This window comes from Anabrus simplex, chromosome 2, assembly GCF_040414725.1.
Source record: "Anabrus simplex isolate iqAnaSimp1 chromosome 2, ASM4041472v1, whole genome shotgun sequence".
Classification (NCBI taxonomy): domain Eukaryota; kingdom Metazoa; phylum Arthropoda; class Insecta; order Orthoptera; family Tettigoniidae; genus Anabrus; species Anabrus simplex.
Genome location: NC_090266.1, coordinates 734,685,515 through 734,704,946, shown reverse-complemented (window position 1 = coordinate 734,704,946; position 19,432 = coordinate 734,685,515). Strand labels below are relative to the sequence as shown.

General features: G+C 38.5%; 1 protein-coding gene across 3 annotated transcripts in view; it reads left to right on the top strand.

The window, feature by feature from the left end:
* Positions 1-19,432, top strand: part of LOC136864416 (fibulin-1) — a 451,544-nt gene that overhangs the window by 308,162 nt on the left and 123,950 nt on the right. For 2 of the 3 annotated variants that reach the window (XM_067141388.2, XM_067141386.2), the window contains 3 exons: positions 5,070-5,222; positions 15,691-15,822; positions 16,171-16,302. In XM_067141388.2, coding sequence (XP_066997489.2) covers positions 5,070-5,222; positions 15,691-15,822; positions 16,171-16,302 — 417 coding nt within the window. The remainder of the gene's footprint in view (positions 1-5,069; positions 5,223-15,690; positions 15,823-16,170; positions 16,303-19,432) is intronic. The other variant, XM_067141387.2, reaches the window with a different exon arrangement.

Here is a 19,432-nt window from a genome sequence, read left to right as displayed (position 1 = left end):
AATGAAGATGTTACAGACGTGAAATTTGATATTTGCAATCTGCTTTAAAAGTAAAGAAACACGTATTCTCGGAAAATCCAATGAGGGGGGGGGGTGAAAGAATTGAGACATTAGTTGACTTAATTGTATGAGAATACATCTAATACTAAAGTTGTTACAGACGTGAAAATTCGTATTTGGATCTCCTTTAAAAACAATGAAAAGGGCGTTTTGGTGGCGAAACCATCTTGGAGGGCGGGAGTGTAAAGGAGTTGAATTCCTTTCATGAGGACACATAAATCAAAAACTGAAGAAGTTAGAGTCGTGATAATTGGTATTTAGAAGATCCTTTACTATTAAAGAAACAAGTATTTTTTTGCGGGAAAATTCATTTAGGGGGAGGAGGGATTATTGTGAAATGAAGTGAAAAAAAGTAAATTATTTTTATGTGGATACTTATATCTCAAAACTGAAGGTAATAGACGTAAACATTGGTGTTTGGAATCTCCCTTAAACATAAAGAAACAAGCATCCTTTTAATTCTTTTTCGGGGGGGGGGGGTGGCTGTAAATAAACTTAACGGCGGTGGGGTGTAGAAGGAGGTGAGACCAATTGATTTTACTGTTATTTATGTACTTATAAGGATCCTCCGTTGCTCAGGCGGCAGCGCGCCGGCCTCTCACAGCTGGATTCCGTGGTTCAAATCACGGTCACTCCATGTGGCATTCGTGCTGGACAAAACGGAGGCGGGACAGGTTTTTCTCCGGATACTCCGGTTTTCCCTGTCATCAGCCATTCCAGCAACACATAATAGTAATAATAATAATAATAATAATAATAATAATAATAGTCCGGACCGTCGTCAAATTGCGGACCGCGCTGGAAACGGCTCCTGGACGGGTAATGACTAAGAATGCAGTCCGGTCGCGGGTTCAGTGCCGCCAAGGCACCCAGTATGACAGCACGCCGGATCTCCTGAAGGATTATATCCGTATTAAAAATATTATAGGAAAAGATGGCAAAGATTTACGGACCCAACTGACCTGGAGGAATACCTGAGCCTAACCCGGGAAGTACGAAATCGATTGCTGGAAAGGAAGATTTAAAAATGGGAGGAAACGTGCCGTAAAATAATAGATCGGGAATTTTGGTGGATTCTCGCAGAGAACGAGTCAGATCGCGAATTTCGGCGGATTATATATCTAAAACAATAAGCATTCAATTATAAATTTCAGTATAATACCGTAGCGAAGCACGGGTATCTTGCTAGTGATGTTATATGGATATTTTACGTCTCAAAATTGTCTTTTGGAAGCATTTTGATGCGTATTATCACAGACGATGCCATTCCTTGTTATTTCTAGCCATGTTACGGAATGTTCCAGTACAATGTAACCACACTTTCACGTCTTTATATAATGTAATTCCTTCATAAGGGACTCTGGGCCCATAACCTACTAATAGATGGTGATGATGCTTGATTAAAGGGGCCTAACATCTAGGTCATCGGCCCCACCACAACCTACTAATAAGGATGTGGATTATGAACTGAAGTACAACGCCCATTACTTTAGAGTGCAGGTTTATGGAATAAGAAAAGGAAACAAGTTTTTATACAATGAATCCGTCTGAACAAGCCAAGTGATTGGAGCGAACTGAACTGAACAAAAGATGGCTGTTCATAACCAAAGAGAAAATACCAAAGAGTACTAGGTGGCGGCACATGATGGCGGCTGGAATTGAATCATAGTTAACAAGCTGTTATCCATACAAGGGGTGGTAATACTCCTTATATGCTAAAACTACTGTATCACTGGCTGCAGTCTTTCCTTAATTTAGAAAAACTCTGATAATCATCACTATTGAGACCGATATTTTGTACAACTTATGTGCTTTCCTTTTTTCAATAATCAGTGATTTCAATGTATGATTATACCACTTCAGTGATTTAGGATTCTTAAAATTTCATGCCATACTATAGTAGTGAATACAAGAATTCTGCTGCTTCCTTAGTTGATATATTCTCAAACATCACCTTCCAGTTGAATTGAGGCAGGTTATAATTTAATACATGACAATCTCCATTAAAAATCAAAATAATAATTCCCTGCAGATAAGGAATTGTATATTTGATTTAAAGGTAAGTAATTCTCTAATGCTGTGTGGTGTCAGTGCTTTCACTACTAGATTTCCCTTACGGTACTTGGAATTGGCATTACTATCCAGTTAATGTAGAAAACAATTTGTGGTTGTACATTTAGGTAAGTATTGACAAGGTGAATCCAATAAAAGGAAAGAAACTTTAATTGTAACAGTCAATAGACCAATTGGACCAAAATGGTCAATTTTGTAGATTCCAATAATTAATATTTGGTAGATTGTATACTACAACACGAAGTAACAAGTGAGATGACGTTTTCAACAGCAAAACAGTGGTCAAAATATTTCTGGACAGGAGACTGCACTTTATACAGTACCAATGATTTTTGGTGTCAAATGACATGGACACAAACAACTGTTCAACTTTAATATTGCATGGTATCAGAGTAGGTTGAAACCCCTTACTAATACAGATCCTTAGAGCTCTGTGGGATGCTTTCCTACTCATTAAATAAGATCTATCATATCTGAAAATTGAATCTGTATCTAGTCCTATGTCCTCCTTTTTTTTAGATTAATATCATAAAGTCATAGTTAGCTAAACGTGAAATTCTGAGTTCTGTTAGTTTGCTTTGAAGTCCACTGACGTTATCATATACCGTAATCCTCTAAATGTTTCCACTATATATTCTGATATATTCGTTGCCTTCCTAGGATTATGTATTTGACCACTGAGAGTTGATCCCTGAACTAAATGCTGTATGTCATTGCTGATGTGGGTTGTACTTTCTATATAATTTATCTGTAAAACTTAATTTTCCATCATTAGGACCAACAGTCTGAAACAGGCTTCAAGAGGCTAAATTAAGATCCTGATGACCTGTTCAAGTACGGTACCTGCACTTGAAAGGCGGTATCAAGACAGGAGGCTGCACTTCGCTAGACATAACGTGCACTGGCAGCTAAGACACAGGAATTCTCTGCTGTTCTTCGGTGAACCCCGTTTTTCATCATAACTATCTGTCCAAGCCACACGTCCCCTCATGACCAGATTCCTTTAGTGTAAAGTTGAATAACTTTTGATTCCTTGGAGGGATTTTTTTAAATTCACGCAAGGAGACATTTACGATGTGGTGATAACTGTGATATAGTTTTTATTTCGCTACGATGATTGTTACAGAAGTTTTCAATGTTTCTGCTATGTACGGTTCTAGAGTGTATGATGCAATTTGGCCTTGGGCGTGATCCATCTTGTATTGGCTGTTACTGTGGCGGATAGACTAACCAACCCCTGTCAGACTTAGAAACTGGCGTTGAGGCGAGCCGAAGTGAGTTGTTCATTCTCATAAGGAGCTTATTTCCAAAATCTACCAAATCCCAAAAGGCAAATTTTACAGGAAACGCAAAAAACGTCTGGTACTCACATCTGTTCGAATATGTGCCTGTAACATTTTAGATATGTTGTGTTGACAGGTATCATATTACACTGCTTGTCAAATATTTCTGTTTAGATGTAAAGCCCGTGGGTTTAATACTACAAATAATAATGTATGTGGTACTTTTTGGCGTAACATTTTTGAATATTAGTAGCTGATGCAATGTAAAATACTCTGGATAGCTCAGAAATGTAGTATTTTATTGAAGATACTTAGTAAAACAAAATGAAGCAAAAAGGGTGCATTAACATATCTAGGAAAATACCTGAAAACAGCAAGTAGGTTTATATAAAAGTTTAAAAAAAAGATTTCCATTGATAATATAGAAACACTGGTACAGATTTTGACTTATTCTAATAATAAAGTACCAGGCAAATGCTGGGGCTGTACCTTAATTAAGGCCACGGCCGCTTCCTTCCCACTCCTAGCCCCTTCCTGTCCCATCGTCGCCATTAAGACCTATCTGTGTCGGTGCGACGTAAAGCAACTTGTAAAAAATAATAAAGTGTGTGATAGAAAAAATTCAGTGCAACATCTGTGTGTCTGACTTGTGGATCATCATGAACTATAGTACATGGGTATCACTTATGTCACCTTCTCTTAAAACAGCATTAAGTATATTCAGTACGGGTACAGATCTGTAGAATGGCAGGTCATCCAGTCTGTGCCCCATAGTTGTAAGTAGTTGGATGACATCATGTCTTTTAGCATTCGCTAAGTTTGAATTTCTTGAAACTGATATTTTGACATGTCTTGCCAGTTAACTTAATGGAAATCTATATTCAATACATGAAGTACACCAACTTTCCGGAATTCAGAATCATATCCCTCTGGAAGGAGCACAGCAACATTCTTTCTTAGTCTTTTCTCCACTAACCCAAAAGAAGTATCAGCTGGCATGTAAGAATAGCCTCTCACTGGAAGAAACCATTCTACCTTTAATCCATACTCACGACCAATAGCAGGAAACATGAAAAGAAGGCAACAGCTCTTATTTTGTGACACACAACTGTCACAAAAGACACTCATGGTTTCATGTTATTTTCTTCAAAAAGGGGTTTCAGAATTTTTGTCAAAAAGTACCACAAGCAAGAACTAATTTCGTTTGGCCCCCTATCACCATAAAACAATCAAAGCAGTGCGACGAACGATGTAAAAGTCACCATGTTGTTTATGTTGTCATGTGACATAAAACATCAACTCGGATTGGATAACTGGATTCGGCACGTCTCGGCATCAAAAGCAGGGGTGGGGGGGGGTCGGTATCTTTTGCCATAAAAGAGAACATTTGTTCACTGTTTAACATAGGAAGTGGTATCTTTTGGCACAACATTTGTCTTGCCACATGTGTTCAAGGAAATGCTGCCACTTGTTATCTCAAGTTTGAATTTTTCGGATTTGATACCTTTTGGAAATAAGTTTCACTCACTCACACATACAGACACACACATACACACACCCACATATGGGCCTATATATATTAACACTTTTCCTTCAGAAGAAAATGGTGCCTGTATGCATATAACTGAAAATAATTTTCTTTCCTATGTTTAGATATCAATGAGTGTGAAGAGCATCTTGAACTTTGTGATTTAAACACAGAGATTTGCGTAAATGAACCCGGAGCCTATCGATGTGCTAAAAGACCTACTATGACGTCCTGTCCACCAGGCTACAAGAGTCATCCCATTTCAGGGGAGTGTGTGGGTAAGTACAGTACAGATTTGATAATGCATATAAAATGATTCATTCAAAGCAAAATCAACATCATTTATTCGCTGTTGCTATGAAGAGGACCTAATACATATAATTGCACTTTCTGGTTTATATGATGGGCCTATGGATTACATAAAGCCACCTCTTTGTTCTAGAGGTTGATATTACTGACTGGCAACCATGCCATCCCAGGATTTGTTCAGAGCCCTACACGAGTAATTCTTAATTTGATGTGTGGTAGAGGGCTGAGTGGCTCAGATGGTTGAGGCACTGACCTTCTGAACCCAACTTGGAAGGTTCGAACCTGGCTCAGTCCAGTGGTATTTGAAGGTGCTCAATTACGTCAGCCTCGCGTCGGTAGATTTAGTGGCAAGTAAAAGAACTGCAGCGGGACTAAATTTCGGCACCTCGGCGTCTCCGGAAACCGTAAAAGTAGTTAGTGGGACGTGAAGCAAACAGCATTATGATTTACTAGTATTTCAATCAGTCACTACTGATCTCCATTCAGGGCAGTCGCCCAGGTGGCAGATTCTCTATCTGTTGTTTTCCTAGCCTTTTCTTAAATGATTGCAAAGAAATTAGAAATTTATTGAACATCTCCCTTGGTAAGTTATTCCAATCCCTAACTCCCCTTCCTATAAAAGAATATTTGCCCAAATTTATGCTCTTGAAATCCAACTTTATCTTCATATTGTGATCCTTCCTACTTTTAAAGACACCACTCAAACTTATTTGTCTACTGATGTCCTCCCACGCCATATCTCCACTGACAGCTCGGAACATACCACTTAGTCGAGCAGCTCGTCTCCTTTCTCCCAAGTCTTCCCAGACCAAACTTCCCAACATTTTTCTAATGCTACTCTTTTGTCGGAAATCGCCCAGAACAAATCGAGCTGCTTTTCTTTGGATATTTCCAGTTCTTCAATGAAGTAATCCTGGTGAGGGTCCCATACACTGGAACCATACTCTAATAGGGGTCTTACCAGAGACTTTTATGCCCTCTCCTTTACATCCTTACTACAATCCCTAAATACCCTCATAACCATGTGCACAGATCTGTACCCTTTATTTACAATCATATTTATGTGATTACCCCAATGGAGATCTTTCCTTGTATTAATAACTAGGTATTTACAATGATCCTCAAAGGTAACTTTCATCCCGTCAACGCAGTAATTAAAACTGAGAGGACTTTCCCTATTTGTGAAACCCACAACCCGACTTTTAACCCCGTTTATCATCATACCATTGCCTACTGTACATCTCACAACATTATTCAGGTCATTTTGCAGTTGTTCACAATCTTGTAACTTATTTATTACTCTGTACAGAATAGCATCATCTGCAAAAAGCCTTATATCTGATTCCACTTCTTTACACGTATCATTGATATATATATAAGAAAACATAAAAGTCCAGTAATACTGCTCTGAGGAATTCCCCTCTTAATTATTACAGGGGCAGATAAAGCTTCGCCTACTCTAATTGTCTGACTTCTATTTTCTAGAAACACAGCCATCCATTCGGTCACTCTTTTGTCAAGTCCAATTGCACTCATTTTTGCCAGTAGTCTCCCATGATCTACCCTATCAAGTGTCTTAGACAGGTCAATCGCAATACAGTCCATTTGACCTCCTGAACCCAGGATATCTGCTTTATCTTGCTGGAATCCTACAAGTTGAGCTTCAATTGAATAACCTTTCCTAAACCCGAACTGCCTTCTATCAAACCAGTTATTAATTTCGCAAATATGACTTATATAATCAGAAAAAATGCTTTCCCAAACCTTACATGCAATGCATGTGAGACCGATTGGCCTGTAATTTTCAGCTTTATGTCTATCACCCATTCCTTTATACACAGGGGCTACTATAGCAACTGTCTCTCTATTTGGTATAGTTCCTTCATGCAAACAATAATCAAATAAGTACTTCATGTTTGGTACTATATCCCGACCCATTGTCTTTTGTATATCCCCCGAAACCTTATCAATTCCAGCTGCTTTTCTAGTTTTCAACTTTTGATCTTACTGTAAATGTCATTGCTGACATAGGTAAATTTTAATACTTCCTTAATATTAGTCACCTCCTCTATCTGGACATTATCCTTGTAACCAACAATCTTTACATACTGCTGACTGAATACTTCTGCCTTTTGAAGATCCTCGCATACACACTCCCATTGTTTATTAATGATTCCTGGAATATCCTCCTTGGAACCTGTTTCTGCCTTAAAGTACCTATACATACCACTCCATTTTTCAGTAACATTTGTACGGCCGCCAATTATGCTTGCCATCATGTTAGCTGACGTCTTTGCTAGATTCAACTTCCTAGTAAGTTTCTTCAATTTCTCCTTATTTCCACAGCCATTTCTAACTCTATTTCCTTCCATCCTGCACCTCCTTCTTAGTCTTTTTACTTCTCTGTGATAATATAGTTGACCTTTACCATTCCTTAGCACCCTTAAAGATACAAACCTATTTTCACATTTCTCAACAATTGCTTTAAACCCATCCCAGAGTCTGTTTACATTTTTATTTACCGTTTTCCACCGATCGTAGTTACTTATTAAAAACTCCCTCATTCCTGTTTTATCAGCCATATGGTACTTCCTAACAATCCTGATTTTAATATCTTCCTTTCTTTCACACATTTTTAGCTACCACAAAAACAGCTTCGTGATCACTAATACCATCTATTATTTCGGTTTCTCTACAGAGCTCATCTGCTCCTTTTACCAACACCACATCCAGAATATTCTTCCCTCTAGTTGGTTCCATCACTTTCTAAATCAGATGGCCTTCCCATATTAACTTATTTGCTATTTGTTGGTCATGCTTCCTGTCGTTCGCATTACCTTCCCAATGGGCATTTGGTAAATTGAGATCACCCGCTACAATCACGTTCCTTTCCTTATCGTTTCCCACATAGCTGATTATCTTATCAAATAATTCTGAGTCAGCGTCTGCACTACCCTTTCCCGATCTGTACACTCCAAAGACATCAAGTTGCCTATTATCTTTAGAGATGAGCCTTACACCAAGAATTTCGTGTTTGTCATCTTTAACTTTTTCGTAGCTTACAAATTCTTCTTTCACCAGAATGAATACTCCCCCTCCTACCATTCCTATCCTATCTCTACGATACACCCTCCAGTTTCGTGAGGAAATTTCTGCATCCATTATGTCATTTCTCAGCCATGATTCAACTCCTTTTACAATATCCGGTAAGTATATATCTATTAAATTACGTAATTCCATTCCTTTCTTTACAATACTTCTACAGTTGAGCACTAACATTTTTATGTCATTAGAGAACGAATGTGAATCATAAATAAGGTGCGTTAATCTTCTTCGTCTTCTTCACCGCTTTCCCCACACCTGTCTAGTCGCGGGTGCGAACTGTATTGCAAAATATATGTATGTATGTATGTATGTATGTATGTATGTATGTATGTATGTATGTATGTATGTATGTATGTATGTATGCATGCATGGATTTGTCCCTGTTTTACGGCCGGATGTCCTTCCTGACGCCAACCCTATGTGAAGGGATGTGATTACTATTGCGTGTATCAGTGGTGGTTGGTAGTAAACCCCCATGGCACTAGAGCCCTGAAAGGCCTTGGCCTACCAAGCGAGCTGCTCAGTCCGAGGGGCTGCAGATTACGAGGTGTCGAGTTGTCAGCACGACGAATCCTCTCGGCCGTTATTGTTGGCTTTCTAGACCGGGGCTACTATCCCACCGTCAGACAGCTCCTCAATTCTAATCACGTAGGCTGAGTGGACCTCGAACGAGTCCTCAGATCCAGGTAAATATCCTTGACCTGGGCGGGAATCGAACCCGGGGCTTCCGGGTAAGAGGCTGGCACGCTACCCCTACACCACGGGTCGGCGGTGGTTTGTAGTGTGTTGTCTGATTTTGGGACAAAAACAAAAACCTGGTCCCCGAAACAGAAGAATTAATTAGATGGGATTAAAATCCCTGGAAGAATGCCTTCAAGACGGCTTTTATCACTATAAGTAGTCCAGGAATCTAGCAGTTGTAAAGACCTGTCTGCCGCGATATGGGACAAGGTTTCTTTGAATCAATACTTCTTTCTTCCCATTCTCCCTAATTTTGTGACAGTTACAATTACATTTTCAGCATGAAAAATGTATTTGGCTACTCTCAAACCAAAAGTTCGAGTTGCCTTCTGTAGTACAATGAATAATTTCAGGAAAAGAGTACCTGCCATACTAACTGTAGGCATAATTGTGTACAAATGGGTGAATGCACTAACTGATGGAGCAACTATTTCTGTATGTTTCTCACCAACAAACTATGGAGTCCTTTTCACTTTCATTTTGTACATGAAACCACTACCTACCTACACCTCTTCTTCAATATGCAATACAGTTCAGTCTAAAAATTGCTCGGTAGCTGTTTCTGCAAATTTCTTCGCAACATTATCTTTTTCTTATCCTTCTTGCAGATACGCACTGGATACAAATGTGATAATTCTGGTTTTGATTCTGTACCTTTTCTTGAAGTGACTCAATCTGTGCTGAATTTACTTTGTCCCATTGAAATCTCTCTTGAATGTTCCTAGGCCCACAGTCTCAGGTCTTCATCGCAAACATTGTCCGACTCGTTGGCTGAACGGTCAGCGTACTAGCCTTTGGTTCAGAGGGTCCCGGGTTCGATTCCCGGCCGGGTCGGGGATTTTAACCTTAATTGGTTAATTCCAATGACACGGGGGCTGGGTGTATGTGTCGTCTTCATCATCACTTCATCCTCATCACGACGCGCAGGTCGCCTACGGGAGTCAAATAGAAAGACCTGAACCTGGCGAGCCGAACCCCTCCTGGGATATCCCGGCACTAAAAGCCATACGACATTTCATTTCATTGCAAACATTCTGGTTTAACGTTCTTGCTTCTGCAAAGCGAGATATTTTTTTTGGTTATACATCAATTTCCTGTGTTCAACGGAACTTACTGACGTAGATTCTAATTGGTTCCTCCACATGTACAGTTGATGAATACCACTTTGGTTCTGAATTAACTACGACCAAGGAAATAATTATTCCGTTGAATGGAATGTTGTATATCCTCCACCATTCAATACTTAAAACAACAATTCAACAATTTATTAAATAAGCATATTACGAAGGTGGCCCAGAAAATAATGCACCGCCATTTTTTCTCAGCCTCCAACAATGGTACGAATCTGAAACTTTAAATTACTTATGGATTCTTTGAAGTTCTCAGAGCGCGCGCGCGCTAAGTTTCCGTTTCTTGCGACAGACAGCGTACTTGCAGCAATGGTTCAACATGGCGTCTGTAAGTGATGTACCGGTACGTTATAAGCAGCGTGTCGTCATTGAATTTTTCACTGCGGAGCAAGAAACGGTTGGAAACGTTCACAAACGTTTATGTGCGGTTTGTGGAGCATCAGCAGTCGACTGAAGTACGGTTAGTCTCTGGACACAGAGGGTGAGGCCATCTGAAAGCGGTTCGGTAGAGTACCAAGATTTGCAGCGGTCGGGGAGGCCACCCACAACTGTCACACCTGACAAGATGCAGCGTGCTGATGTGCTCATTCGCGAGGAGCGACGCACAACAATTCGGCAGTTGGCGTGGGAGCTGTCAATCAGCAAAAGAAGTGTCGGTGTAACCATAGGTGCTCTTGATTGCACAAAAAAGTGTTCACAATGGCTTCCGCGCTGTCTTGCGGGGGAACACAAAACTCTCGGGGAAAAAAAGAAAATTTCTTCTGAGTTGCTGCAACGTTTTGAAGCTGAGGGGGAAGCCTTTTGTCCCGGATTGTGACAGGTGATGAAACCTGGGTTCACCATTTTGAGCCCGAAACAAAACGGCAATCGATGGAATGGCGCCATTCTGACTCTCCACAGAAGAAAATATTTCAAAGCAACTGCTTCCGCTGGTAAGGTCATGCTCACTGTGTTTTGGGACTGTGATGGCGTCATACTCATTGATGTGATGCCCAGGGGCACAACAGATAATTCTGAGGCATATGTGAACACATTCACCAAACTCAAGGAGCGCTTCCAGCGACTCGGACACCATAAAAACCCAGGTGATTGTTTGCTTAAACATGGTAACGCGCGCCCTCACACAAGTTTGAAGTCATTGGAACACATCACAAAACAGGTTTGGACAGTGTTACCCTATCCACTCTACAGCCCTGGCTTGGCTCCCTCAGACTTTCACTTGTTTGAGCCATTGAAGATTGCCATTCGTGGGAGACATTTTGAGGACGACGAAGAGGTGATTCGCACAGTGAAGAAATGGCTTCGTGAACAGAACAAAGAGTGATACCGGCAGGGCATATACGCTCTTGTGTCTCGCTGGAGAAAGGCTATAGAACGGGAAGGAGATTACGTGGAAAAATAAGGAGTGTAGAAGAAACATCAGTCTTTCTTTTGTATAAGGTTCATTGTGTTTAATACATAACTACCGTATTGAATAAGAAAATGTGGCGCATTCGTTTCTGGGCTACCCTCGTAAATCCATTAGCTGAAGGTCACATAGACCGAAACGTCTATTTATGACTATATTTCAGTTACTGAACGGTGGAAAATATTGTACCAGGAACGTTAGTCCAGCGTTGCTACACGAAGCATTTCAAGTGTTAAATACGCACTGTACCTACACTTCTTGAACGTTAGTCATCGCCCGGCCGGGCTGAGTGGCTCAGACGGCTGAGGCGCTGACCTTATGACTCCAACTTGGAAGGTTCGATCCTTGCTCAGTCCGGTACATTCGAGAGGGGTGTAAATAGTCTCACAAGGGTAAGTTGATGTGAAGTGATTATACCGCCATCTTGACCCACGATGACTTGGCTACAAACATGGACCTTCTCATGCTTTTCGATTTGGACAGTTCTAATTATCGCTGGAACACTATTTTATTATCTTCGATTAACATTCCTTGCATTCCTATTCTCCTACACTGAATTAAAATTAACTTTAGTAGGTTCCTACAATCACACCTTTTTACCCCTCCTATTAACCTTTACTGGAATTTCAACATTGGGATTACCCTTCTGTTATCTTTTGTTAGCCTATGTTTGTTATATTTTATCATGAAAGTTTACATTGGTTAGTCTGTTGACAGTAGGCCACAAGTGAAATTTGCTCAGTGTAGCTGTATCTTGTGCCTCGTGAATAAATAAAAGTATTCAAATACGTCAGTTTCGTGTCGGTAATTTTACTGGCACATGAAAATCCCCTGCGGAATTCCGACAGCTCGGCGTCTCCGAAAAGAGTAAAAGTCGTTAGTGGAACGTAAGTCCAATAACATTTTTTTGTGCATTACAAAATGAGCGCATGATAATGATTTTTTGACGAAATAAATGTACGGTAATGTATTAAAAGGTACCTTGTATACCTGTATTTTTAGTGATAAAATAAAAGCCTACAAAACATTTTCTAGTGCGGGACTGCGGCTTAAATTCATAGCATTTAGTACAGACCTAACCCACATTCCAGACATACTTTGCATCAGAGTAATTAATTAAAAGCTAATGAAAACAATGGCTTATGGCTTTTAGTGCCGGGAGTGTCCGAGGACAAGTTCGGCTCGCCATTTGCAGGTCTTTAGATCTGACCCCCGTAGGCGACCTGCGCGTCTTTATGAGGATTAAATGATGATGAAGACGACACATACACCCAGCCCCAGTGTCAGCGGAATTAACCAACTATGGTTAAAATTCCCGACCTTGCCAGGAATCGAACCCAGGACCCCTGTGACCAAAGGCCAGCACGCTAACTATTTAGCCATGGAGCCGGACAGTTAATGAAAAAATAGTGTGAAATGTTTTACCAAAATTTGAATTAATTTAGTAACTCAAAGGGGAAAGGGTGATTTTTCAGGTGTGTATGATAATTAATGTTGGTTTGGTTGTCTTCTTTGCGATGTGTATTTCTATTGCCTCCTTTACGATTAACGATTTGGTTTTATTTTTGGTGTGTAGGCCTACAAGTTTTAGATCTGTGCTCATGTCCCTGAACTGTTGGTAGCTGTCATATAAGTGTTCTCCAAAGACTGAATTCTGATTGTTTCTAACAGCATTTTTGTGTTCATAGTAGGCCTACCGGTACTTGATATGATGCACCATTTGTCAGCATGTTGCTGAGGGAGGCTAGCCAGGTGATTGCAGATGATCACAGATTTGTGTGGGGATTGCACTCATAATACTGTCTAACAAAATGTTAGTTTTATGAATCTTGGGGAGATTCTCAGGTGTTTTCTAGGTTAGAGCAAGCAATTAGAATTTGGTTTGTCTGGGAGACAATTTTTTCACCAGCCCTCTAGTCTGTTTCAGGATACTGTACTTGTAGTAGGTAGGGTATTATTACAGTTGCTGGTTGTTAGGTGAAGAACGTTGCTGTTTTTTATTCTTATGGTCATCAGTGTTCATGATTACATTTGTATTTTATTTATCTGCTGATATGATTGCTGTGTTATTATTTCTCCTCAGTTACAGGATACACATCTTTCCTTTTTCACTATATACCCACTCAATAAGGAGGAAAACTTGACAAATGTGAATGAACGTTGAGGTTGGTTTGGTTGGTTTCTTTTTTTTTGCAACATGTACGGTATTTCTAATGTCTCCTTGATGTTTAATGATTTGGCTTTATTTTCAGTGTGTAAAATGTTAAGATGTGTGTTTATGTCTATAAAATGGTGGGAGCTTTATATATGTGTTCTCCAAAGGCTGAATGTCGATTGTTTGTAACATAATTTGTGTGTTCAGAGTTCCAACAAACATTTTTAGAATGAGCAAAACAGATACGATCTTGCAAATAAAAGAGAAAAAAGATAAAGCTTTATTATACAGTACTTTATCAATATTACATTATATTACAGAACAAAGACAGAAGGATAAAAGGAATATAGTGCGTATTTATTATCGGCAAGAAATGGAGAAGAAACAAACAATGACATAAAATCAAACACAGAACGACAGGAACACGTACTATTACTACAACGACTACTACTAGTACTGGAAATTCAGAACCTAGCACTACACACGCTCTGCTGGGCCTGGTGGGCAATGCGGACAGCATCGCCGGAGCAGCATATAAGGGAAGCCAGCAACAATAGCTACCTACCTGAATGTTAAATATTGTAATGGAAGTTTATTGTTACCTGTTTCCACACGGCATGTTGAAATAGGTCGCCATCTTTCTCCATACACAAGTTGCATTGGCACAGAAGGCTCTGGAAAACATGTTGCAGTTCACTTTGGTTATACTCCATAATATAATGTTTGTGATCTCTTCCTTGAGAACTGGAAAGTGTGCGGTCGGTTTGTTTCTATCACTTTCTGTTTAAGATTACTGCAAAGACAAAAGTCACGACTTTTTCATCGTACAACGGAACCCCGTGAAGTGCACGAACATTTTCACTCTCCTAGTACCCGGTACCTACCGACATTCTGACTGTCCACATAACCACTCAGATGAAACCAAGTTGCATCATTCATAAAAATAAGTGTGGGATCCAAAATTCCTTTGTGTATGGATTGTAAAAATTCACCTGCAAAACTTAGAGCATGCATCTAGGTCAGAAATACAATTTAATTTATGAACCGCAGATATATTGTGTGGGTGAAACGATCTCATTTTAAGGCCTTTACACACCGAAACTGTAGAGCTGCTGAATCTTTTGTTTGGACTTGGTTCAATCCTTTCCCGGATAACTTAAAGCCATTCCTTTGTGATAGCTCGTTTAGGACACCGCTTCTTCCTATCAGAAAGCAACCACACTACAGTAGGTACTTTTCAATGATCAAGGAGCCTTCTGATAATGGCATTAATATTTAGATGAACAATTTTCATATGACTTCTACTTTCAAACGATATGTCTCAATGAGAAATATCCACTGCTCTGTAGTGTACTGATATATCACTGCTATCTCATGTTTGATGTTCATATAATCCCACTCAACTGCTACTAACAGATGGTGTGGTACAGCTTGGTCTTGAGACTGCCCACCTCTTCGGTGAACTGCTAGATGCCAGGCCCTGTGCAATGTGGTGTTTTCCACCAGGTGGTGGAAGCTACACCTGGGGTGGAGCATGTGTGGCACTTGGTCCTGAATGAGCTGTAGTACTAGTAGTACTAGTAGGTTGTAATTATAAAAAATGGGATATCTAGAAGTTTGTCTAGCTCTGGTGAAAGCTTATACCATACTTTTTCATGCTCTTGTACAACAACTAACCTGGTCACAGTTAGCTAAACAACATAAGAAGGCAATCAGATCTTATTCTTGTAGAACATTTCATACCCTAAAAGCAGTCTAGATTGAGTAAAATTTCCTTTTGAGATGTTCAGTAAATGGTAAAAAAAAAAAAAAAAAAAAAAAAAAAAAGAAAGTAAGATGATGCTAGTCCAAGATTTGCCCATAAAGCAGAAGCTCAATTTTACTTTGGTCTATTTCAGACATCAATGAATGTGCTGAAAGTGTTGAACCACCATGTGTCAGCAACCAAGAATGTATAAATACAGAGGGAAAATATGAGTGTAGATGCAAGAAAGGCTTCCACTTTGATCCTTTGCTCCATGCCTGTACGGGTAAGTGCAGCTTAGTTTTATCAGAAGTATTCTTACCAAGATTTAAAATAACAAAGCTGCACAAGTAGCAGCCATTCTCTAGTCAATTGGAAATGTGGTGGCAACTATTTATGATTATATGACTATTTCATGGTTGTCAGACTTCTGATAAGTAGTCATACTAGAAAAAAATCTTCATTTGAATATTATATTTCACTTCCTGCTTTATGGGCAATTTCTGAGGCTGTAGTGATGTAAATTTTGCTCTTTGATTTGAAACAGAACATAATCTGTAAATATATTATGCCTGTTCATTATTTATAACTCTGTAGATTTTTAAATAACTTACTTTATCATGGATGTTTTTAGATGTAGATGAATGTGTTGAAAATGTGGATCCTCCCTGTGATAGCAATCAGGAGTGTGTAAATACAGTTGGAAGCTATGATTGTAGCTGCAAGAAAGGTTTCCATTTTGATCCTCTGCTCCATGCTTGTATAGGTAAGCACATTGTACCTCTGTGAATATTATATTTTACTCTAATTATCTTCTAAGGAAGCCTTGTTGACACTGTATCATTGAATAAAATCTTAGCAGGTGAATCTAAATTTCCTGCAAGATAGATGTTGGAAAGGACTAATATTCTTTTGAACATCTATTTCCATTCTGATTTTTATGTTAAAATTACTGCTTAATCACTAATTTCTCATTACTCTGAAGAATGTGAAAGACTTTGCCCAGCAACAGGAGTTCATTAACTATTGGCCCTTGCTGAACCTTCATCAACTACTGGTACTTTAGTATTTGAATCCATTCAAGATAAGTTGATCATATTATCAAGTACCGAGTTCATTAGGTTATTTAGAAACAAATGAGTTCTGGGCACTTATGTGGGGATAAGGCTATTGTATCAAGCATTTTGACTTGCATTTAAGAATTGACTCACTTGATTAACTTTGAGAATATACAAAAATAATAATGAGATATTGCCAGTCCAGAGTGTGAAGGACTTGGTAGAGAATGCCACTTCTGACCTAAAGGTTTCATGAACCTGATAGTTCACCTAAATAAAAACTTAACTCAGAATAAGGAAGCACTAGTTTTATTAGGAAATTAGGAGTAGGGCCTACTGTATATCATTGCTATAATGTTAGTAGTCACATTAACTTTCAACAGAAAATAAAGCTGCAATAAATGAAAGAATTAATTCGTGAACCAAGATATATAATATTCTGGCTAACACACGCATCTAGGACATGAAGTTCTAATTTGTTTCATAGTGATGATATATGCCTGTGACATAATTTACTTTTGGCTATAGCTAACAAACATATGTAGGATAAGATACTTAATTTTTTTATTCCTAGGAATAATGATGAAATATCTTCAGTTCATCATTATGTTCTTCAGTATTTGCCCAGGAGAGAAGCAAGTTCTTCTAGATGTCTCTACTGTCTCCATTCCACTAGGTCGCAAGTCATGTGGGGCACAGATTGGTGCTCTTCATGTCATCATGTAGCATTTAGGTCCATTGTTGTTTAGGTTGTCTCTTGAGCCTCTTTCCAGTGACTTCCAGTGCTTAATCCATGCTTGCAATTGTATCTGCCTCTGCCTGCCACGTATGTCCAAACCACTGCTGATGACATTCAAACATTTTCTCCTGGATAGTCACATTGCAAAATCGTTTTCTTATGTCTGTGTTAGAAATGTGATTATATCTGTGATGCCTGTTTTATAACTTAAACACCAAGTGCAAAGTATGCAAAGTATAATTATCAGTCATCTCCTCCTGAATGAAGTGGGGTAAGTTTATTCACTTATGTGTTCAGTGTCTCCAACATGATTTATTTTACTACATTAAAAATAATTGCAAAACATGACAACCAAATGTCTGAGAGATTATCAGTTGGTGACTGGAAAGTTTTGTAAACTTACACTGTCTACACTGAAAACGTTCTATGATTCTTTAAATGTCAGTTTTATATATACCGAATCATTCTGAATTCTTATCATTTTCACAGACACTGTACTCTCAAACTTGTGATACTATCAATTAAAACTATGAGCAACCTGTCTAAATATAAAATAAGAGTTTTGTCTGTACATTGCTCAGAATAAAGAAAGCTTGTATGTCATATTGGCAGTGAGATGGTATCTGCATGTTGATTACTCATTTATGTTTTGAAAATTTTGTCATACTGAAGTCTTTCACTGTCCAGCTATGACTCTTTCCCATTATATGCTACAAGAGCTGCCGCTTCCATAGTGGTATCTAACGGAGATAAAATTCTATGGGATGTCTTTTTGCTGATGAATCATTTGCCAATCTGATGATGTACCATTACCATGTGCCAGTACCATTAACTTAAATTCAGAAGGTCATTTGGAAAGAATAGATGTAATTTGGGGTAATTTAATAACTTAATAATTTTGTAAATTGGAAATGTGGAACTATCACTGGGAAGATTTATTTAATATGCCACATTGATCCTCCAATTCGTATGAGTAAAAGAGGATTGTACCATGTTCCAGAATTGGAAAAGGTGGAATGCCTGTAATTCCATATGATTTTCTTAATTGTTTTAATATGAATGTGATAACTACCTACATTATTTTATGTCATTTTCAGGATATTTTAACTGTGAAAATTTTACAATGTAATGATTCTTTGGTTTGATTTGATTAGCTGATTTTAATATTGATGTAGTATATTCATCTTGCATTACTGTCGACAACAATAATAGAAGTACATAAAAACACTGAAAATCATCTTTAGAAAATACATCATTTGTGTCAATATATTTTTTCTATATTTAAATTTGCATATTTTACTTCTGAATGTCATTTGAGATTTTTTAAAAAATGTTGGGGTGCAAAGTATCTCACTCACTGAGGTAACTTTACAAAAAATTAGAAAAAAAATTATCAGTGAACAGCAGATGACTCACTTCAAATTATGAATTGAATAGCATTCAGAAAGACCCAAGAACAAAATGGGATTGGTCTGATGACTTTGAAGCATCTTAAACAGTATTTATGCTTAATAATGTACAAGAAACCAGAAGAAATTATGCAAAGTACCATTTCATGGCAGGTGAAACTCAAAAATCTGCTCATAATCTGTTAAGAGCGTTAAGTTTGTCACATAAAAATTGTGAATATATTTATTTTCAGCCAAGGGTGTTTCTTTCATCCATTGTTATAATTAGGGACCAGATTTTTTGAAAATGCATATGTGCATACGCAAATCCATATGTTGTGGGTTTATTTCATTTATTGCATATTCTAAGCATAACAACATATTTCAGCATGTACATTTGAAATTATGTATAATTTCAAACAACTCAAACAAAACTGATTTTGCCTGCATGTGGGACAACCCTTATAAGCAATTGTCTGAATAACAGATAACAAGATAACAATATTTTACATAAGCATGCTGACTGGATGGGAGGGGATGGGGCATTCCTTAGACCATCTGGGCAGCCAATAGCCTCGGGTGAGATTTTTCTTAGTCTGCATATCCTTAATTCAAAATGCCTAAAGAGAAAAGCAGTAGAAAGTATTTATTAATCAGTGGGTGTCAGGTATTAGTGATTATTCAACTGATGGCATTGTCATCATTGTGAAG